Here is a 19,580-nt window from a genome sequence, read left to right as displayed (position 1 = left end):
AAGTATATGAATCACACAGTCTAGTATTACTATGTCTATGACTAAAACAGTCACTTCATTTCATCTCCCAATCACTTCATTTCTCTTCCTTTGGAGTATATATTAAAAAAACCAAAAATTGTAGGTCTATGGGTGTTTCACATGCTTATGGCGGTTTTATTTAAAAGTTAATAATTTTTTATATTTTCAATTCTTTAAAATGAATAATTAATGTAAAAAATAAATACATAATTTATTTTTGAGTAAATCGTAAAACAATTTCTCCAAAATTTGAAATTTGCAGTTCAGCCCCCACAATTTAAAAAAATAATCTATCAAAAAGATATTTAATGGATATGGATCTCTACAATCACAAATACCATTTTAAATATATCGATGAAAGTATAGAAATAAAAGAATAATATTTATACAGTATCAAAACAATTAATAAGTCAGAAACAACAACAACAACAAAAATTCAAACCGCAGTAAAATCAACAGTTTGCATTAATAAGAAACTATTAATGTAGAATAATTATGTATTTAGACATTATAAATATTCATTTACCTAATATCGTTAATTGAAAGTAGGACGATATTTTTAATTATTTTAAATTCGCGCCAAATAAGTTTGCTTCTTTAACTGTAGAGTACTCTATAATCGTTCTCATAAAAACAAATGAAAAGCGGTAATAACAAAATAGTGTTAGACGCTATCATTTTAGTGACGATTAAAATTTACTCAAATCTAAAATTTCAATATGGTAATTTTTATAAAGAAAACTAAGTTTTATAATTATTTTTACAAAAACTTTATTTAATTTTAGGAGGAAATGTACTTTAATGAAGTATCTCATAATACAAATGAAGAACCTGGACATGAAGAATACCAGAGCCCTGTTGAACAAAGCTCTATAAGCACTTCTGATTTAATTCAAAAGGAAACTCATTTATTAATCGAGCAGAATGTATGTGTATTTTAAAAAATTAATATTTTAAATAATGTGTAAATATTAATATTTTTTTCAGATTAAATCCAATATTCATATTCAACAACTCTTAAGCAACATAAGCGAAGCAACGGAGACAATTGATTCACAACGTAATGAAATTTTGAATTTACAAACAAAATTTGAGGGAATCACTGAATTATATAAATTAGAAATATCGAAACGTGAAGAAGTAGATGAAAAGTAAGTACCAAACGTTATTTAATACAAATTTTTTATATAAATATAGGTATGGTTGAAGTTCGTCGGGCAGTATGTCAAAAAACTAAGGTGATAAATGAATAATAAATGTCTTGTATCTTTGTCCATTTGATTACTGTCTTTGCGATACAATGGTGGAAGCACTTGGGCTTAACATGTTGTTAAAAACCCTAGCGATTTATGCACCATCCACAGCCGAAACTCCTTCAAATTGGTGTTCCAGAAGACCATATACATACAACTACTACTCACCGTTACACGATCGCCATTCTCTAAACTAATCTCTTGCATTAACTCAACCTTCTGCCCCTTTATTGAATGCTATTTTCTGGATACTTTTCGAGTAAAACAGGCATATGAGATTGTGCTCCTTATCTCTACCCTCCATACAAGTTTACAAGGCGGGCCATCCTCGGGTATTTCGAGGGGTACTGTCGGTGTTTTCATGTCGTAAATAGCCCGGAAGAAAACCAGCAATATACGACGTTGATACCCTTGGTGGAAAAAATATTTGAAGAAAGAATAAGAAATTCTGAAAAAGTCTTAGGAACTTTGAATTTCTCAACGTTTTCGGACTAGTCTAATTCAGAGTTATTCAGAGATCTTAATACTTTTTTAAAGTTTCTAAGACTTTTTCAGAGTTTCCAAAGAATTATTAAGACTTATTCTTTTTTCAAATATTTTTTCCGCCAGGGACTCCATGAAAAGACAATTATCTCAAATTTATTTCGTCTACCGCCCATTTATCGATAATCGATTATTTTTTTAACGCTCCCAAAGCGTGTTATATTCAGTCTTAGCCTCTCACTTTTATCCTGTACAAATTACCCTGTTGGAAATTTTATTTGAAGAAAGAATTTGTCTTAAAAACTTTGAAAAAGTCTTAGGGTTTCTGAACAACTCTGAATTTCGCAACGTTTTTGGACTGTCTTATTCAGACTTAACAAGTCTGAATAACTCTGAATTAGACAATCCAAAAACGCTGAGAAATTCAGAGTTATTCAGAGTTGCTAAGCCTTTTTTAGAGTTTATAAGACTTATTAATATTTATCCTTTCTGCAAATATCTTTTTTACCGAATTACCCAGATACTATTGTATGACATTTCCCGAGTTTTTAAGAGTTATTCTTTCTTCAAATATTTTTTCCACTAGACTACCCTTATCACCCGCCTGGATGCCTCTATAGCGCCCGCTAGGGAGCGTCATCGCCAACTTTAAGAAACAAGGCTTTATATCGATAAAATTAGGTATTCAAATTAAGTGTTTACATGAACTAACGTGTACGTGGTGACTTTTAGAACCTAGCGCCATGGTTGCCCCCCCCCCCCTAAAGCCGGAACTGGTTGCACCCTGTATTTTATAGGGTCAAATAAAGTTCCATAATTTGATTTATAACAGAGTGGTATTTCTGAACTATTCTGTCTCAATTATTTATAGAATTAGTTACATGAAACGTATTAGTGAAGCATCCTTAAAAGAATTAAATACTTTATTACAACGAGCGAATGATATCGAAAAAGATAAGGCTCAATTGGATACCATTATTACAAATTATCAAGAACGTACAGAATGTATTGGAAATGTTGTCCAATCGATCACGGAAAGATCAACAAAAATAATTCATAATTTGGAAGAAGAATTGAATTTATTAAAACTGAAAAATGAACAGGATCAAGCTACCATTCAGAATGGGCAAATGGAAAATGAGAATTTAAAATCGAAAATTCAGAATGTATGTCGATTTATTTATTCTTTTACAGGAAATTTTTTAATATATGTACAAAATATGTTCTTAAACAGCTCCAAATGATTCATGGAGTAGTGGCCGGGGATTGGCCAACCCATTTTCGGTATCACAACGGACCCTATGGTCTAAGTGTGTCCCACCCCAGGAGAGCCACTCTAACCTAACCTAACCCTAATGATTTCATCATGAAGGTTATAGAACAGGAGAAAGATCGCTATGTACTAAAGCATTAGCGTACCTGTCCCTAAAAATTTGTAGAATTTATAGTTCATTTTTAAGCTACCAGCCGCGCTGTCACCAAGAGGTAGTATCTGTGAAGTTAGCTGTTGTTGTTAGCATAATGTACAAATTGATATATCATTTGAAATTAGCGCACAACAGCCCGCTTTTATTGATACTACGTATTGATCGCAGCGCCTCACTTATTTTATCCATATTTCGGGGACAATATTTTCTATAGCGATCGTTCTCCTGCCTATATGCTTCATGGATTTCATAACTTTAACTACTTTTTTTTTAAATTTTACTTTATGTATATCTAAGCGCGAATACAGAGAGAATAGTTCCTCTCTGGATCCGCGCTGAACTAACCAATGAGGGAGACGTAATCCCTTATGAAAGGACCAGATATTACTAGGAATTACTAAAACATAAACTGCTTCCGCTCTTAAGTAGGTATTAAAAATAATTAAAACGCCCGGTTTTTCGATTTTTAGCCCCATAAGGCACGCTAATTTTTTAATAAAATCATTTTTATTTTTTAAATTGGTTTTTCCCATTTTTCCGATTTTTTCTTAAAACGACTATTTTCGGATGGGTTATTTTTTCTTAATATGAAAATTGTTAGCCTGTGCTATAACGATAGGACTTTAATCAGAAAATACTTACTTACTCAGAGGATACTTAATTCTGCACAAATTTAATTTCCATTCTGTATTTCAACGTGAAAAGAAATTTTCAAGTGACATGAGCACCTCTCATAATCTCATATCATTACGAAAACATTTTAAGGAACCCAATTCTGTAAAATTTTATTTTATTTAAATTAATATTTTTTAGTTGGAAGAAAATTTAGAGCAATTAGTAAAACAGTTAGATGAAAATAAGAAAATTTCTGACGAACAGCTCGAGAATTGTAAAACAAAATTAGCTGAAACCGAAACTATGTAAGTATTTAGGAAATATATATCCCCAATCAACTATTTAACATCATTTAAAATAGGAAGACGATAAATCTTCGGAAGCTAAAAATAGGTTGCGTCTTATACTTTCTTATACTTCGGCGCAGTTTCAAAATATTTGACATTCTGACTCTCAACTTTCTAAGATCAAATTCCATATTTAAATTCATTTGAAGATCATTTTTTCGTTAAGAAATGGTTTTGTGAGTAGCTTGTGGATTGTAATTGTTTGCTGGCAGTTTGTTGAATTTCGACAAATCTTCGTTTTCACCAAGCCCAAATTTCAGAAATCTTTGATATGCTCAGAGGTACCCAGATATAGGTAGCACGAAAGGTTACAGCAAGGCAAATATCAGCATCTTCTCAGATAATTAGGCTCCAATTCGGGCTCTTGAGGGGTCAAGATTAAAATCGAGGACAGTCTATGAATGCTTCGATGAACTGCACCGCCTGGCACTGAATAACACAGTCAAACTGATCTGGATACTGGGTCACTCTGGCGTTAAATATAATAAAATAGTCGGACTCTTTGGCACGACAAGGGTTGTCTCAAACGCCCTTTTCACCTGAGCCTGTCATTCCCATTGCTAGATGACCCGTAATTTACTGAATCAAAGAATGGAGCCATGTCTATCTTGTATACTGGGACTTTGTAGCGCATGCGACAACTCACTAGAACACAGTTGAGAAGGGTGAAGAGACAAGACGTCAAGTTTGCAATGTTTGGAACCGAAGTCTTGGATCCATCAATCCTGTAATAAATCTCGGCCGAGAAGCTGTGCGCTTTCTACGTAGTCTATCCTCGACAGGATTGCTTCAAAATCTTCATATAACTACGACTCGAATTAGATTCACTTGTTGAGCTCGGAATTATGAATACTAGGAATTAGTTATCGTACATTTTAACGTCATTCAGGAATTTTTTGTTTCTTTGAAGGCTTCAAGAAGCATTAAATGAAAAGTTAAAAATTACAACTCAATTTGAAGAGATTGAAAAGAATTTAGCAGTACAAGTTGAAAATGCTGCTAAATTAAATGAAACAATTACACAATTAAAGAAAGAAAATCAAGATTTTAACGAACGTAATGAAAAGATATCAAGTGAAATTATAAAAGCTAAAACGATGGAGAAATCGTTGACTGAAGATTTAAATAATTTACAAATTAGATTTAATGAAGTCAGTAATGATAATAAGCACTCTTACCAGGTAAATGACCTCTTTTTAGTATCAACTCCCCAACTTCCCACTAGCCCTTTTTGCGCCGTGGGTTAAAAAAGCATCTAATAATGGTTTAAATATCTTTGCTGAACATGAGTTTTTTTTTTTTTTTTTAAATATTTTAATGAAATTTTTCTAGATGTTAGAAGAAAAAATAAAAATAATTGAAGGTAAAAATTTAGAAATAAGTACCAATTTATTGGTAATCAATGATCTAAATAATAATTTGGATGTAAAAGATACTTATATTAATCAATTGAAAACAAAAACTGTTCATTTACAAAATGAAATCGATGACTTGAAATCTCGTATTAAAAATCAACAGAATATTATTGATCAAAAATCTACAGAATTTGAGTAAGTGTTTTTTTTTTAACAAAATAATTTCTTCTTTCAGAGAAAGCCTTCTTCACACAGGTTGGAAATTCGACAAAGCATTTTTGTATCTAACCAATTGTTCCTCGGCAAAAATTGTCAAAAGGAGGAATTGTTATATTCTCTTTCAGGGGGGCTTGGAAGTTTTTAATTAGGACACAAGCTTAATAAAAATCATTAATATTCTGACGGATATCCGTCGTCCGACAATCTGAAAATTGCAAATTTAAATATCTTTGCATTATTTTTATCCAGTTATCTCAGTTTTTAAATTTAATCAGCCATGCTGAGAGGTGCCCAGGTTTGTAACACGGAAGGTTACAGGGGGGCACATATTGACATATCAGATACTCAGGCTGCCCTTCGGAACTGAATCGCCTGGCACTGAATAACACAGTCAGGTTGATCTGGGGACAAAACAACTCTGGCGTTAAAGGAAATAAAGCTAAAGGAACTGAATCGCCTGGCATTGAATAACACAGTCAGACTGACTGGAAAAGCTGCAAGCTTTATCTACTGACAATAGCATCTCTTACCCGCAGACGTTGTTTCGCCTTTGAGAGACAGGTTGTAATTATCTTCTTGCTGATCGAAAGTCGAATTTCCAGACTTGGTGGCCGATACTGAAATTAAGCCATTGTTTCATCTCTATTAACTAGATTCCATAAATTTCCTTTTAAAATTTAGGAACATGTCCAAACAATTGAATAATGAAATCGAGACAGAAAAATTAAAAATTGATACAATAAATAAAGAAAACATGGGTTTACAGCAAGAATTATCCAAATATAAAGAAATGCACGATACTGTTATTCGAGAATATCGTGATACTTTACAAATGAACGAAACTGAATTTAACAAAGAAATTGAAGTTAGTTTTCGACACAAGTAGTGACGTCATTATGATACTTTAACGCATGAATAAAAAATAAAATAAAACATTTTTTTTCCAGGATTTAAAAAATAAATCCAACGAACTGAAAAAAGATATGACTTTGAAAATTGATGAAAAACAAAAGGAAATTGATAAACTTCAAATGGAAGTGAATCAAATGAAAACACAAATTGATGAATATGCAAAAGAGATTAAGACCTTAAAAGAGAATTCAGATGCGGCAAATAAAGCGATAATATTTAATGAAAAAGATATACCAACTCAATCCGAAGATGATTTAGATTCTACACCAAATAATGAAATCATGCATAGCGTAAATATTTTTAATTTAAAAAATAATCTATATTCTTCAAATATTCAACATATTTTATTATTTTGCAGACTCCAAAAGGAAATCATGGAGAAAATTCAGATACTGATAGCTCACAAGCTTCATTTAGATTTGATGTAAGTTTTCTCCCATATTGATTTAATTAATGTATGAGTGAACAAAAACAAATATCCATTATTAGTCAGTATTATTTTTATAATGAAATTATCTTAAGCTAGGGTTGCCACCTATCCAGATTTGCTTAGGAAGCTCCCAAAATCGTGTAGTATCTCCCGACTCCCGATATCTACATAATGTGTCAGGAGTTCAGTAAAACAAAAACATATTTTTTGATTATTTATTTCATATTCAGGTAAATTTGACAGTTCTGAGCAGCTTTTATTTTAAATTACTTAGCTTGGGCATAGACTTCACTGTATACCGGACAAGTTTATCTGAACAGGAAATCTATACAGGTAAACAGGAACGTGTGTGCCAGTCACTGCAGGCATACCTGTGCAGAAGCCCAATGAGGAATCAAAATTTGATTCTTATTACCTGCGCTGGCACAGGTGAAGTAATAAGGAAGCGGGGATTTGTGTATTAAATCGAGCACGTTAGATTAACATACGAGGGATTTCTTGGACCTTCCTTAGTACCTCCTTCAAATATTAGTCCTAAAAATGGGAGGGCCGCGAGTAGGGTAGATGATCAGATTAGTAAAAAAAGAAAATTGTGATAGGTACATTAATTCGAGCGTGTCAGAATAAGGTATGGTGGGTTCATCACATGCCAAAAAATTGGAATGCAAGGAAATGGGAGGCTGCAGAGTTGCGTTACCCGTAGTAACTTGAGCGCGATCCTAATTTTTTCAGATTATTGTAATGTACATTTTTATGTAATTAACCAACCATATCTTAATCTGACGCGTTCGAGTTAATTCACTTATCGCAATTTCTTTTTTTAACAATCTAAGCGTATGCTCTACGCGCGCCCCCCCCATATTTAGGACTAATATCTGGTGAGGTACTAAGGAAGGTCCAAGGAACTCTTCATCGCATTTCCGGAATGTATATATATATATATTAGGTATATTCTCTGAAAATTTCAAGATGATCCGAAGATAGAAAGCTTTAGAAATTTGAAGACATTTTTCACATTAAACTTTTTTTCAGACGAAGGTCTTTTCCCGACGAACTAATCCATTTTCTCAACCATTTGGAACAAAACGGAAGAATCCATTAGAATCTCCCATAAGCAAGGTAAGTTCGATCTAAAGTTTGTAATGGTTAGCAATATTAATAGCAGAAAAAAGTTGTTGTGTATTCATAAAAGCATCTAGTTAGACCATTTCTATGCGTCTGTCTGTCTGTCCGTTAAAACAAAAGAAACCAGATATTTTAAAACGTGTTCTAGAGCAACAATGATTTTGAATTCGTGAAAAAAAATTTACGGCAAACACTACAGGGCTTAGTAAAACTGCACTTAAACGGATTTCAAAATTTCGCATGTGAATCATGCCTTAGCTCAAACTCAGCGTCAAGCGTCGTCATGAAAACACCTCGAGATGAGGAGATGAAAATTTGCAGGTAGGTTATACAACTATTGTGAAACTCAAAACTTGACCAAAATATTTGTCACACCAGTAAAAATTAAAAAAAAACCTGGCCAAAATATTTCTGTCAGGATAAACTCTGGCCCACCTACTCCATACTGTACCTATTGTTAAATAGTATTGATTGTTATGCGAAATTTCGAAATCCATGTCAGTGCAATTTTACTGCCACGGGCTCCAGGGCTAATAACTTTCTTTTATTCTTTATAGAGACTTAATACGGGGAATATTTTCTCCATACCAGATTCATCATCCGGAGACAAAGCATCTAAAGAAATTCCAAAAAAAGTTGGAAATCGTGTTTTTCGAAATACAAAATAATTGTTAATTTATTTATCTGCTTTAAGGCATTATTAGAATTTGCATTTTTTGTTTAAAATTTTTTTTTTTTTTAAAGTTTAATAATTTGTAATCAGAGAACATTGTTAATCAATTACTCCAAAAAACTTCCTGTTTAATAGTACAAATTTTTATCGCCAGTTGGCGGGATTTATCTGATTTGAATTTGAATATTTTTATTGGCCCTAAAAAATGGCAAGTACAAGTATAGCCATATGGTAGTCGAAATTGTAACTACTGAGTTCGGGGCTTCTTCTGATTTTAATTAGTACGAATTTTTATCGCCAGTTGGAGAGTTGCAACTGCTAGTTATCAATAGGAAAGAATTTAGAGATTTAAGCCTCGTTTAGTGGAGTACATATGAGAGAACATTGTTAAATTATAACTTAACCGATTTATTTGCTTTCAAGCATTATTAGATTTGCGTTTTTTGTTAAAAATTTATTTATCTTTTAAGTTTAACTTTTAATTTGTAACCAGAGAATATTGTTAATCAATACGAGAGAACATTATTAAAGAATACATAGTTTATTTTTCATCCAGATAAATTTTCGTTTCTCTTATTTTAATTTTTAATAATGGATATTCGAATACTCCAGAATATTTCTTTACTCTCAGAATATTTACAATTTAGTAAGACTCGCCAAAATCGCTCAAGAATTGTAACCTGCGATTTGTAATCACAGGTAAAGATCAGCGAACAAAGAAGCATTTGAAGCTCTAAATATACTCAAGTCCGTTCGATCAAATTTTCTCCAATTTCAGGATAACACTGTTTATGTGCCGAAAAAAATTATAAATGAAATATTTGATCATATTGTTAAAATTGTGTTCCTATGAGATCAAACGCGTGGACCGATTTGGATGTCAATCGATTTGTCTTAATCTTGTGAGTGATACTGAAGATATTGATACGTGATTAAATTTGAAGAAATTTTTCCAGGAAATAATTTACAAATTAATCCATATTTATTTATAACCGATATAAAATACAAAAAATTTCGTCAAACAAAATTATAATTTTAGATTTTGAACAACACAAATTGAATAAAAGATTTTCGTTTAATTTTCGATATATCGAGAAAAAAATACATCCCAATTCTTCGAAAGTATGTATATTTATGACAACAGTGATACAATTTCCCAGCCGTTCTAATATAACTGTCGAATACTACGGCACTAGACTGTTTATTTAGGATGAGGTTATTCGGACACTAAGATAATTTGGAGTAGATTAGCGTGAATGAGTATATTGAGCTGATTTCTCAAACTTTCTGTGTATCAGTAAATGAACTCAATCAAAGTTAACTAAAAAAACGCGCAGGCCCATGCTAACTCGACCCCATTAAAGGCATGGCCAACCCGTAGATTAGTAAATGAACGCAATTACAGAGAAATAATTTTTCACCAACTCCGGCAGCGGGTTTGTAATTTATGTAAAAAAATACTTAAATTTGGTTTTTTATCTGACGTTTTTTTTTTTAATGAAAAGTCGCTAAATGTACCTTTAACGATAGATAGCCGTTAGATACACGATAGTGTCCGAATATCCTAATCGCACATAAAATTCGATATTTCAAAAACTGAAACAATTGGAAATTTCCTTTTTTTAGATCCCTGAATCTTCCAAAAAAAAATTCATTACTTTCTATTTAAATCTATATTTGTTTACTTCCAAATTTTGGACCAGTCTTCTTAGATTTACCACTTTTCTTAACTGGTCTTCCTCTGGGCCTTGTTACTACTTTCTTCAGTTTTTCGTCAGCACTTTTTGGTTTTCGCGTCACACAGTGTATTCTATGCACTTTCATATGTAGCCTTAAATTTCCACTTGTTGTAAATGATTTTTCACATTGATCACATGTGAATGGTTTTCCTCCAGTATGTGTGAGTTCATGTGTGGTCAAAACATTTAATTGTGCAAACTGTTTGTTACATATAAAACACTTATACGGTTTTTCTCCGGTATGTTTTCGTGTGTGCACATTATAACCATTTTTATCTCTAAAAGTTTTATCACAAAATTCACATTCATAAGGATTTTCACCGGTATGTATACGTTCATGGACTTTCAGTGAACTTGGCTGTGAAAAGCCTTTTTTACAAACACTACACTCATATGGTTTTTCACCGGTATGTGATGCCATATGATATTTTAAACCGATTGAATTTTTATATATTTTAAAGCAAATTTCACATACGTATCGTTTTTCCAAAGCTTCTTTCGGTATTTTCATTATTGGTTCGGTTGGTTCTTCTTTTTTTTCTATAAATTCACTAGAATATGAATTTTCATCACTGAAAGATTCGTTTTCGTTTCGTTTTAGACGAATTTTTAAATTGAACGATTTATTTATTGTTTTATTAACTCTTTTAACTTTCTTCTTTCCCATTGCTTACTTGATTTTTTCACAAACGTTTGATAGTTGTTAAAAAATAATCGTGGTTTTTTATTTAGAGTAGCAAAATATCGATGGAAATTATTTTGACAGCAAAATATTGATTGTGTCAAATATGAATATGTTATTATACCCTGTGTATATGAAATATATATCAAGGTATACTAATTTTAGTCCCAAGTTTGTAACGCTTAAAAATATGGATGATAATGATGATACGAACAAAATTTTGTTATAGGTTTTCACTGTTCATAAAATCACTTATTTGTTCGTTTCAAAAGAGATTGATATCTAGCTGAAATTTTTAAAGTGTGCTAAGCTCGTAAAAAGTGAGGGTAAATAGGCAAAATAGGTCAATTGGGTCTTGTAAACCGTTAGAGATAGAACAAAAATATAAATATAAACAAGTGAAAATAAACAATTGGCTGAGTTAACTGTTAAAATACCATGTATAGACAGTGATGACGTCATGCATGTAAGTAAAGAAATATATCCACTCTTAAATAGCCACACATACACAATTGATATTCCCAAATTAATACATACTATAAAATTTGCACCTAATTAGCGCCCTCGTGGGTAAACAGTGATGTTTACAAAAAAATGTTTCAAACAAAAGTTGTTTACTTTTTTATTAGGAACATTTCTACATTTATTCATAAACTTTTATCTATCTCTAACGGTTTACAAGATGAAACATTTTTTCGTAAAAATCACTGCTTACCTATACTCGTGTGGTTGCAAGTTAGGACAAAATTTTGGTGTCCATTTTTTTAAGAGATGGGGAGTTGAAAATATGCAGGAAGATTACAACTATATAGTGGTCTTAATGTGAAACACTCTTGAAAAACGAAAAATAATTCCAGAAAATACTTTGGCGGCAGCCAATTTTTCGGCAAAAGTTATCAGGATAATAAAAGTCATTCGTCTGTGTTAATAACTTTTAAGCCCAGGTAAATTTTCAAGAACTTTTGAAGATCAAGGTCAAATGACCTTGAAAATAGAATTTCAGGTCAAAGTCATGGGCACAGGCGAATGTACTCTATTGCTATTAAAATGGTTCATCCTGTATGTTGGCCTTAGTAGAATAAAAAAGAAAATTAAATAGTATAAAACAATTTATTAAATTTAAAATGAAACAATAAATATACACATCGTTTAAAAATATTATTCGGGCTACTTAAAATTAGTACATTAGTAAATTAAGTTCATTAAATGGTGAACAAGTTTTTTTTTTTTTCAATTTCGATCACCATGTTGTAAATTTTTATTTTCTTCGGATTTAGTTTTTTGTTCCATAAGAATCGAAGTTTCACGTTTCAATTCACTGATCACCCATGATAATATTTCAGGTGGTATACCCTCTTCACATAATCGTATGCAACACATTAAAACGTCTGGATCCAATCCGGTTTTCAATAAATTCGATATTTCGTATATATATGTAAATGTTTCACGTGCATCTTTTAAGATTTGTGAATCTTTTTCAGGCATTTTGTTTGTCATTACTGAAAAAAAAATCAAAACAATTTTATATAAATGTATTCTGATAAATTTAGTTTAAAAAGAATTTTGGAGAATATTTATAGAATATTTATAGAACAATACAAGTAATTTACTACAATATCTCGTTCATTTGCTCCAAAGCCATCTAGTCTTAAACATATTTGAAAATAATTAACAAAAGAACGGAATTATAATAGCACAACTCCGATTTTTACAAGATCAGACACAAACTATTCGTATGAGGGTGTAGAAAAAAGTCAGTTTGGTCAGAAAGTGTGGTATTGAAATTTACAAAAATCGGAGTTGTACTATTAAATTCCGACCTAAAATGCCTTATTTTCTCAACTATAAGAAACATTTTTAAGACGTATTCAGCTTCTTGGTTGTTTTGGAGCGATTCGCTGAATAATACATATATATTTAAGTCCTATGATTCCGAGGGGGACGTAGGAGCTCAAGGTTTCCGTAATGGTTGGGAATTTAAGGTAGGGCAAGCTATTAACACACCGCTACCCGATCTTGCTGGTGGGGCTGCCACCTTAAGGCCTGCAAGCTTGCCTGTGTGTGTGTGCAATATCCCGCTTGACTGGGGATGTGGCTGCTAGCAAGAGAGTCTTGTTACCAAACCTAGGTCAGCAACTCGCACCGATTACCAACCAAGCTGAGAAGGCCAGAATCCGGTGAATAATAGTGTTTCTTTAAACAATTACTCAAATTGGTTCCAATATTCTAGTGAATACTGACAATAATTGGGGTTTGATTCTTCGACCGTTGATTGTCCATCGGTTGTTAAAAAATCGGAGTGTCGTGCTCTATAAAAACAACACCTCCATTATCATCATGCTTTCCAAGTTATTAGGCATAAACAGAGTTTCCATCTCGAAAGTTCCGGAAAGTTGGGAGATAAATCAGAAAGTCAAAAATAATCAAAAAATTTATACTAAGCTATGGAGAATTTATGTTGATATCGGGAGAAACTGCACGATTCCTGGAGTCTCTCAAACAAATTTGGTGAGGTAACAACCCTAAATTTTCGAATTATAAATTCATTGAAACGGAAAAACCTCAATTTACGAGATGGGTGAAATTTTTGTTATTTGAAATCTTACCACAATTAAAATGAAGCTCAAAGATAAAATAAAGGAAGCACTTACACAAATTAATCCTTTTTACTATTTGCTAAAGATTAATTTTTAAAAATTTAAAATCTTTTTACAAACTTTCCGTCAGATTTTAAAAAATGTCAAAACTTAAATTAGCGTCATGCGCGATATCAGATAAATATTAAAAAAACTTCAACACATGTTTAAAATTTCCAAAATGTTTTAAATAATTATTGAATTCCCAATTTATCAATCAAATTAACAATTATTAATAAAAATGGGCAAAAAACGTACCAATTCTGAATCAGTAGAAGTTAAAGAAAGTAAGAAATTTGCATATGAAGATATTTGTGCAGAAGAGGAAAGGTATGTTGTTTATTTTTGTAGGTTATTTGAGGGGGATATAAGTTTTCGAACTTCAAAATATTAAAACATATATTTCATACTTATATCATTATTTTATGTAGTTCATTTAATAAGTTTTAAAATTTAAATACAGACTTTCTAAATTACTATTTGGAGATGTTAATGAAGTAATCAAAACTGAAACGGTTGTTGAAAAACCGTCCGAAAATGTACCTGAATCAACAGCAGCTTGGGAAGATGAAGACGATGCTTCAATTACCGTACAAACTGCTCTACAATCACAAAAACGAAAATTACCCAATGGCGGGGTAAACGAAAAACAAAATACTTATTCAAGTTTATTGAAACATAAGTATAAAAATTTAGTTGGTACGCCAAAATGGGCTAAACTAGATAAAGTCGTCGATGGCGATGATTCTGATGATGAAATATTACGAAGTTGTGGTCATATTGCATCGAATTCAATCGAAAATACTCTACGAAAAGGGACGTTAGAAATTAAACAGTTAACCGATTTAAATGCTGAAACATATACAGAAGGTCCGTTTATTCATAGTTTAGAATTTCATCCCACGTCGACGGTAGGTCTTGTTGCTGGACCTTCTGCAATTTTTTCACTTTTCGCTGTGGATGGTAAACGTAATAATAAAATTCATAGCGTGAAGCTAGATCAATTTCCAATAAAATGTGCCAAATTTAATGGGGATGAAATTGTATTTGGATCCGCGAGACATAACTACATGTATATATACGATCTAGAAAAGGCACAAGCTCAGCGAATTTTCTTACCGCAGGATATGACGAACATGCAACGATTTGAAATGTCACCATGTGGAAACTATATTGCGGTAAGTGGACGATTTGGAGAATTATTTTTATTAAATGCGAAATCCAAGGAGAAAATTGGAAATTTTAAACAAGATTCGAAATTACGTGCAATTTCGTTTACCCCCGACAGTAATCATATTTATGCGCACAGCGAAACTGGAACAGTCACCGTTTGGGATGTTAAAATGCAACGTGTTGTAAATCGGTGGTACGACGAAGGATGTATTCAAGGATCAAGTATCGATGTTTCACCATGTGGACAATACGTTGCCACTGGTTCGTTCGAAGGGGTAGTTAATCTTTATGATAGGAGCTCGTTGGATGTAGGGAATCCTAAACCGTTAAAAGCGATTATGAATTTAACAACGTGTATTACGGGGTTGAAATTTAATTCAACATCTGAGATTTTAGCGTTCTCTTCGAGGGAAAAAGATGGTGATGTTAAATTATTGCATGTTAACAGTAAAACTGTTTTTAGTAATTTTCCTGGTTTGAATACGAAATTACATAAAATCAATTCGATAGCATTTTCACCGTTAAGTGGATATTTTGCTGTGGGAAATAATAAATCGAAAGTTTTGTTATACAGATTAAAACATTATGCTAGTTATTAAAATATATATATTTTTATACAAAAATTTCACTTTAATTTATTTTATATCCTTTTTTCTCATATTTCCAATATGGAGTTGCCACAAACCCCGAATTATTGCGCATAATTTTCGTATTTTTTGGATTAAAATTGGTTTTTATACATTCCGGAACAAAATATATGGGTAGTTTAAATATTTTGATAGTTTCATGAAATAAGTTTGGCATAGAAAAAATCGTCCCTTTTTATAAGATAAAAATGGTTTAATCGGGATCATCAATAACTTATTCGATTGCTTGCACTCTTTTTGTCAGGATAAACCCATGTAAAGATAGATAAGCAATGGAATTGTTCGAGCCCCTAGATAATTAGACGCGATTTTTTTAGTCTTCGTAAATCAACTTGGCGCCCTACCATACAAATTTGCATTTCCTCCCTACTTTCTGTACTCTTCTTAAATCAATTTGACATCATTCTACAGATTTGCCTTTTTCTCTTTTGACCTTCCCCCGGGGGCCGTAGCCAATCTGGAGTCCTTAGGCAGTTGCCTAACGGTTAATCCGTCACTGTTTGTAGTTTTTGAATACGAAGATGAACAATTTTTATTGCCTCCATTGCTTTGTGTAGAGGGTTGGAAAAATGAAGAAATATTTTTCTATCCAATGTCTTTCGTATGATTTGTTTGATGCCAAGTCACAAGTGTATTTATCCAGGGGAAATAAAAATTATTTATAACTTTTTATTGCATCGTCAAGATCAGTGCAACGATATACAACACGAAGGTATAGTAATCGCAACCTCAAGTTTACACGTGCACGACACTTTTTCTTGCTCTCTCTTTATACTCTGTATACAGAATGTTCGAAGAATACATGCATTAACCAATGCATGTAAGTGAGAGGTATTATATACATGTGTTGTAGCTTCGATATGCGTTGAGATAGTTGTAAGAGAGTGGGAGTTTCTTAGTTGAATAGATGAACTACAACAGATAAGCCACGATACAAGTAACTTTTTCAATTTCATATAACACCTATAATACCTCTTACTTAGATGCTTTGCTTAACGCATGTATTCTGTCATACTCGTGATATTTATATTCCTAGATGTAAATCGAACATTCTGTATATGAAATATACATCAAGGTATACTAAATTTAGTCCCAAGTTAGTAACGCTTAAAAATATCGATGCCACGAACAATATTTTGGTATAATGTTCATAAAATCACCTAATTGTTCATTCCCGGTGGGATGTCTGTGAACACGATAACTATAAAGCGAAAAGAGATGTCAATCTGAAATATTTATAGCGTGCTTAAGACATAAAAAGTGAGTTTGAGTTCGTAAATAAGCAACATCAGAGGTCAATTGGGTCCGCATATAAAAGACTAGCGACCCGCCTCTGCTTCGCTCATTTAATGACAACAGTTCGAGTCGAAGTACTGCATCGAACAACCAATGTGATTTTACAGGTTCTAAGAAATAAAAAACTAAAAAACGGTCTTTATTGATAGATTTTTATTACGGGGGTGTTAATTTTTAAAACTGCCTACGAGCGCAAAAATTCTTAATTCGCCCCTTGTGTCTATTAAATTAAAAAAGAAAATTGAACGGCGAACTTGAAAAATTAAATCAATTTTACATGTAATGGAATGTTTTTTTATTTACATAATCTGATATATATTTTTTTCACCAAAAACCAAATACATTTAAGTTTTAAAACATTTTTTAATTAAATACTGAAATTACTAATCTACTTAAAAGTATATACAGAGTATCCTATAAAAACACGTAGAAGAAATTATATTTCTTCTAAAGAACACCCTCCATTGTGCATATAATTTACAATTATTATAAAATTAACCTCGTGGAGTTCCAAGCATATCTTCTGGATTAAACATTCCCTGAAAAAACATTAAATGATTTAAAAAATACTATTTAATTGGGTCAAATTGAGATTATTGAGGTAAGAAAAGGTAAGTTCGATTTCGACAAGTCTCATGGTATCATTTTTCTAGAGTAGAATGCTTATTTAACTTCGATGTTTCTAAGTCAACATACCTTTGCACGTCGTAAAATTGAATCTTTACTAGCATCGTATGGATGATCTTTTGATGGAATTTCCAAAATCGATGGAACGGGTTGTGAGTGTGAATCGATTACATGACGAATTAACTCAGCAACATTTTGATTAATCAAAATGATATCGATATCATCCCGTTTGACAAAACGTCTGAAACAATCTTCAATTTCACTGGCTGGAGTATCTAAAAGAAATCAAAATATTTTAATATTTTAGTGAATTATTAAATATCGATGATTTTTTTCTTACTTTTATCAACAACCATGAAATTTGGGTGGCGATTTTTATTTATTTCACCAACACCACCCAATAAAAATCCAACACAAGTATCCTGAAATATTTCAACAAAATATTATCGAAATTTTTATTGAAAATGATGAAATCATACCTCATCACCAATTACGGCAATTAATTTTCCTTTAATTGCTGAATGTAATGCCATTTTAATTTGATTTTTCTTAGCTTTACAATATTTTTGGTTAAATGATTGTAGAAGTCAGCTGACCAATTTTTAGATCATAAGCTGTATATAAACTGATTACAAAATTTATGACCATTTTTCTATAAATTATTTCATTTAGTATGATTTTTAAAGGTTTGTAAAATTCTTTGGAAGGTCAAGCTATTTAAATTGCCACACGCTTTAATTAACTTTGAAAATTAGTTATTTAGAATGATTTTTGTTATTTTTAAATTAAAATTATTACTTTGTAATCGTCTATAATATATTAGACAAAAAGGTTGGTTATAATTTACAGTGAAGGCCAAATATGTAATGCATGAAAATGTTAAAGTATATTCATGTCAACGTAATATTGCCATTTCTGTCAGATTGTAAACAAATAAGTAAAATTGTAAATTTTACATAAAAAAAGCCCAAAAACCACCTCAACCCGTCGTAACTCGATTAAGACCAACTAGATATAACGCGATGAGTTGATTTCTGTTAATAGGTGTTGAGTTTTTTGTGGTAACCCATTTACAACATATGACGGAAATTGCAATACTACGTTTGCATATATACATATAGACTGTAACTAAAGTTAACCTAGCTAAATTAAGGTAACTTTTGCACACTATCTCTATGGAAAATACTGCTAGATTTGCTTTAGAGCTAGATCTACAAAACGCTGTAGCAAAAATTTTGCATTACGTTTGGAAAAGAATCGTGAAAACATGACCTTCGGGCCTAGCTAGATTAAGTCTAGCTATAGTGAAGATGTACTTCAATAATGTACTGCTTAGAGAACTCTGGCCAGAGCATAGAGAGCTCACCTAAGTTCACTCGGGAGATATCTTGATAGAGCTCCAGATAACTCAAGCTAGAGTGATTAAGGGTATTATGGTAGTTCAATTTCTCTAGAAAAAAACTGTATACGTTTAATAGAGATAGCATTTAAACAGTTCAGGCAGATTTACACTTCAATAGAATTTATGGTTTACAAACATTTAAGTAATTTGCTAAATTAAAAAAAAATTTTTTTTTTTTTTAAATTGATATTGACTTAAAATTTCGGTGCAAAATACTCAAAGGTTAATTTCAAATCCAATGCGTTTTTACGTTGAATCAGTTCGAGGCTAAATTAAAAAACAATTTCTTCAATATTCTTAAAGTGATTACTCAGCTTTTCGCTGTTTATAAAGCTATTCGCACACTCCTTGCATGTAGGAATCTAGATTCCGTATACTAGGTCCATGAATTCCCGTTCCATATTAATTCCTGTTCTAGACCCATCTGTGTACATACATAAAGAATTGTTCATGACATTTAAAATCGTAATTATAGGAAATTTGGCAAGGAATCAACATTATGAAATTAACATAAAAAA

At 31.8% G+C, this 19,580-nt stretch overlaps 6 protein-coding genes across 7 annotated transcripts; 3 read left to right on the top strand and 3 right to left on the bottom strand.

The window, feature by feature from the left end:
* The first annotated feature begins 680 nt into the window (after positions 1 to 680).
* LOC123294734 (putative leucine-rich repeat-containing protein DDB_G0290503) lies at positions 681 to 5,700 on the top strand. The gene is made up of 8 exons (XM_044875866.1): positions 681 to 743; positions 807 to 947; positions 1,009 to 1,172; positions 2,629 to 2,773; positions 2,861 to 2,923; positions 3,998 to 4,104; positions 5,057 to 5,301; positions 5,510 to 5,700. Exons 1-8 carry the CDS (start codon positions 741 to 743, stop codon positions 5,698 to 5,700), a joined length of 1,059 nt encoding a protein of 352 aa, XP_044731801.1. The 5' UTR covers positions 681 to 740.
* Positions 5,701 to 6,484: 784 nt separating this feature from the next.
* Positions 6,485 to 9,265, top strand: LOC123291024. Its single transcript, XM_044871448.1, has 5 exons — positions 6,485 to 6,585; positions 6,668 to 6,922; positions 6,991 to 7,056; positions 8,095 to 8,181; positions 8,745 to 9,265. The coding sequence occupies exons 1-5, from the start codon at positions 6,511 to 6,513 to the stop codon at positions 8,853 to 8,855; spliced, it is 594 nt and encodes a 197-aa protein (XP_044727383.1). The 5' UTR covers positions 6,485 to 6,510; the 3' UTR covers positions 8,856 to 9,265.
* Positions 9,266 to 9,973: 708 nt separating this feature from the next.
* On the bottom strand, positions 9,974 to 11,273 carry LOC123291020 (zinc finger protein 525-like). The gene has a single exon (XM_044871443.1). The coding sequence runs from the start codon at positions 11,264 to 11,266 to the stop codon at positions 10,532 to 10,534; it is 735 nt and encodes a 244-aa protein (XP_044727378.1). The 5' UTR covers positions 11,267 to 11,273; the 3' UTR covers positions 9,974 to 10,531.
* Positions 11,274 to 12,430: 1,157 nt separating this feature from the next.
* Positions 12,431 to 14,021, bottom strand: LOC123291035 (mitotic-spindle organizing protein 1-like). 2 transcript variants are annotated; one of them, XM_044871465.1, is made up of 2 exons: positions 13,888 to 14,021; positions 12,431 to 12,780 (listed from the first exon to the last, which is right to left on the bottom strand). In XM_044871465.1, exon 2 carries the CDS (start codon positions 12,776 to 12,778, stop codon positions 12,512 to 12,514), a length of 267 nt encoding a protein of 88 aa, XP_044727400.1. In that variant the 5' UTR covers positions 12,779 to 12,780; positions 13,888 to 14,021; the 3' UTR covers positions 12,431 to 12,511. The 2 variants fall into 2 exon arrangements, with proteins under 2 accessions (XP_044727400.1, XP_044727399.1); XM_044871464.1 differs by having other exon boundaries at positions 13,933 to 14,021.
* Positions 14,022 to 14,073: 52 nt separating this feature from the next.
* On the top strand, positions 14,074 to 15,689 carry LOC123290990 (U3 small nucleolar RNA-associated protein 18 homolog). Its single transcript, XM_044871403.1, has 2 exons — positions 14,074 to 14,247; positions 14,381 to 15,689. Exons 1-2 carry the CDS (start codon positions 14,159 to 14,161, stop codon positions 15,687 to 15,689), a joined length of 1,398 nt encoding a protein of 465 aa, XP_044727338.1. The 5' UTR covers positions 14,074 to 14,158.
* A 1,657-nt stretch (positions 15,690 to 17,346) lies between these two features.
* LOC123291031 (V-type proton ATPase subunit F) lies at positions 17,347 to 18,268 on the bottom strand. Its single transcript, XM_044871461.1, has 4 exons — positions 18,140 to 18,268; positions 18,001 to 18,082; positions 17,730 to 17,935; positions 17,347 to 17,572 (listed from the first exon to the last, which is right to left on the bottom strand). Exons 1-4 carry the CDS (start codon positions 18,191 to 18,193, stop codon positions 17,528 to 17,530), a joined length of 387 nt encoding a protein of 128 aa, XP_044727396.1. The 5' UTR covers positions 18,194 to 18,268; the 3' UTR covers positions 17,347 to 17,527.
* Between the last annotated feature and the right edge of the window lie 1,312 nt (positions 18,269 to 19,580).

Source organism: Chrysoperla carnea, chromosome 1 (genome assembly GCF_905475395.1).
Source record: "Chrysoperla carnea chromosome 1, inChrCarn1.1, whole genome shotgun sequence".
In the NCBI taxonomy this organism is placed as follows: Eukaryota; Metazoa; Arthropoda; class Insecta; order Neuroptera; family Chrysopidae; genus Chrysoperla; species Chrysoperla carnea.
Note: the sequence above shows the minus strand (reverse complement) of the source record. Positions and strands in the feature narration are given on the sequence as shown.

Bases quoted from the DNA above. Each gene is read 5' to 3' on its own strand.
- LOC123294734 (XM_044875866.1), top strand. The intron at 2,774-2,860 runs GTTGTCCAATCG...AAAAATGAACAG, and splicing joins GTACAGAATGTATTGGAAAT to GATCAAGCTACCATTCAGAA. The intron at 5,302-5,509 runs GTAATGATAATA...AAATAATTGAAG, and splicing joins AATTAGATTTAATGAAGTCA to GTAAAAATTTAGAAATAAGT.
- LOC123291024 (XM_044871448.1), top strand. From the start codon at position 6,511: ATGCACGATACTGTTATTCGAGAATATCGTGATACTTTACAAATGAAC. The intron at 6,586-6,667 runs GTTAGTTTTCGA...TTTTTTTTCCAG, and splicing joins AATTTAACAAAGAAATTGAA to GATTTAAAAAATAAATCCAA. The intron at 7,057-8,094 runs GTAAGTTTTCTC...ACTTTTTTTCAG, and splicing joins AAGCTTCATTTAGATTTGAT to ACGAAGGTCTTTTCCCGACG.
- LOC123291020 (XM_044871443.1), bottom strand. From the start codon at position 11,266: ATGGGAAAGAAGAAAGTTAAAAGAGTTAATAAAACAATAAATAAATCG.
- LOC123291035 (XM_044871465.1), bottom strand. From the start codon at position 12,778: ATGACAAACAAAATGCCTGAAAAAGATTCACAAATCTTAAAAGATGCA.
- LOC123290990 (XM_044871403.1), top strand. From the start codon at position 14,159: ATGGGCAAAAAACGTACCAATTCTGAATCAGTAGAAGTTAAAGAAAGT. The intron at 14,248-14,380 runs GTATGTTGTTTA...ATTTAAATACAG, and splicing joins ATTTGTGCAGAAGAGGAAAG to ACTTTCTAAATTACTATTTG.
- LOC123291031 (XM_044871461.1), bottom strand. From the start codon at position 18,193: ATGGCATTACATTCAGCAATTAAAGGAAAATTAATTGCCGTAATTGGT. The intron at 17,936-18,000 runs GTAAGAAAAAAA...GATTTCTTTTAG, and splicing joins TTTCATGGTTGTTGATAAAA to ATACTCCAGCCAGTGAAATT. The intron at 17,573-17,729 runs GTATGTTGACTT...ATGTTTTTTCAG, and splicing joins CAATTTTACGACGTGCAAAG to GGAATGTTTAATCCAGAAGA.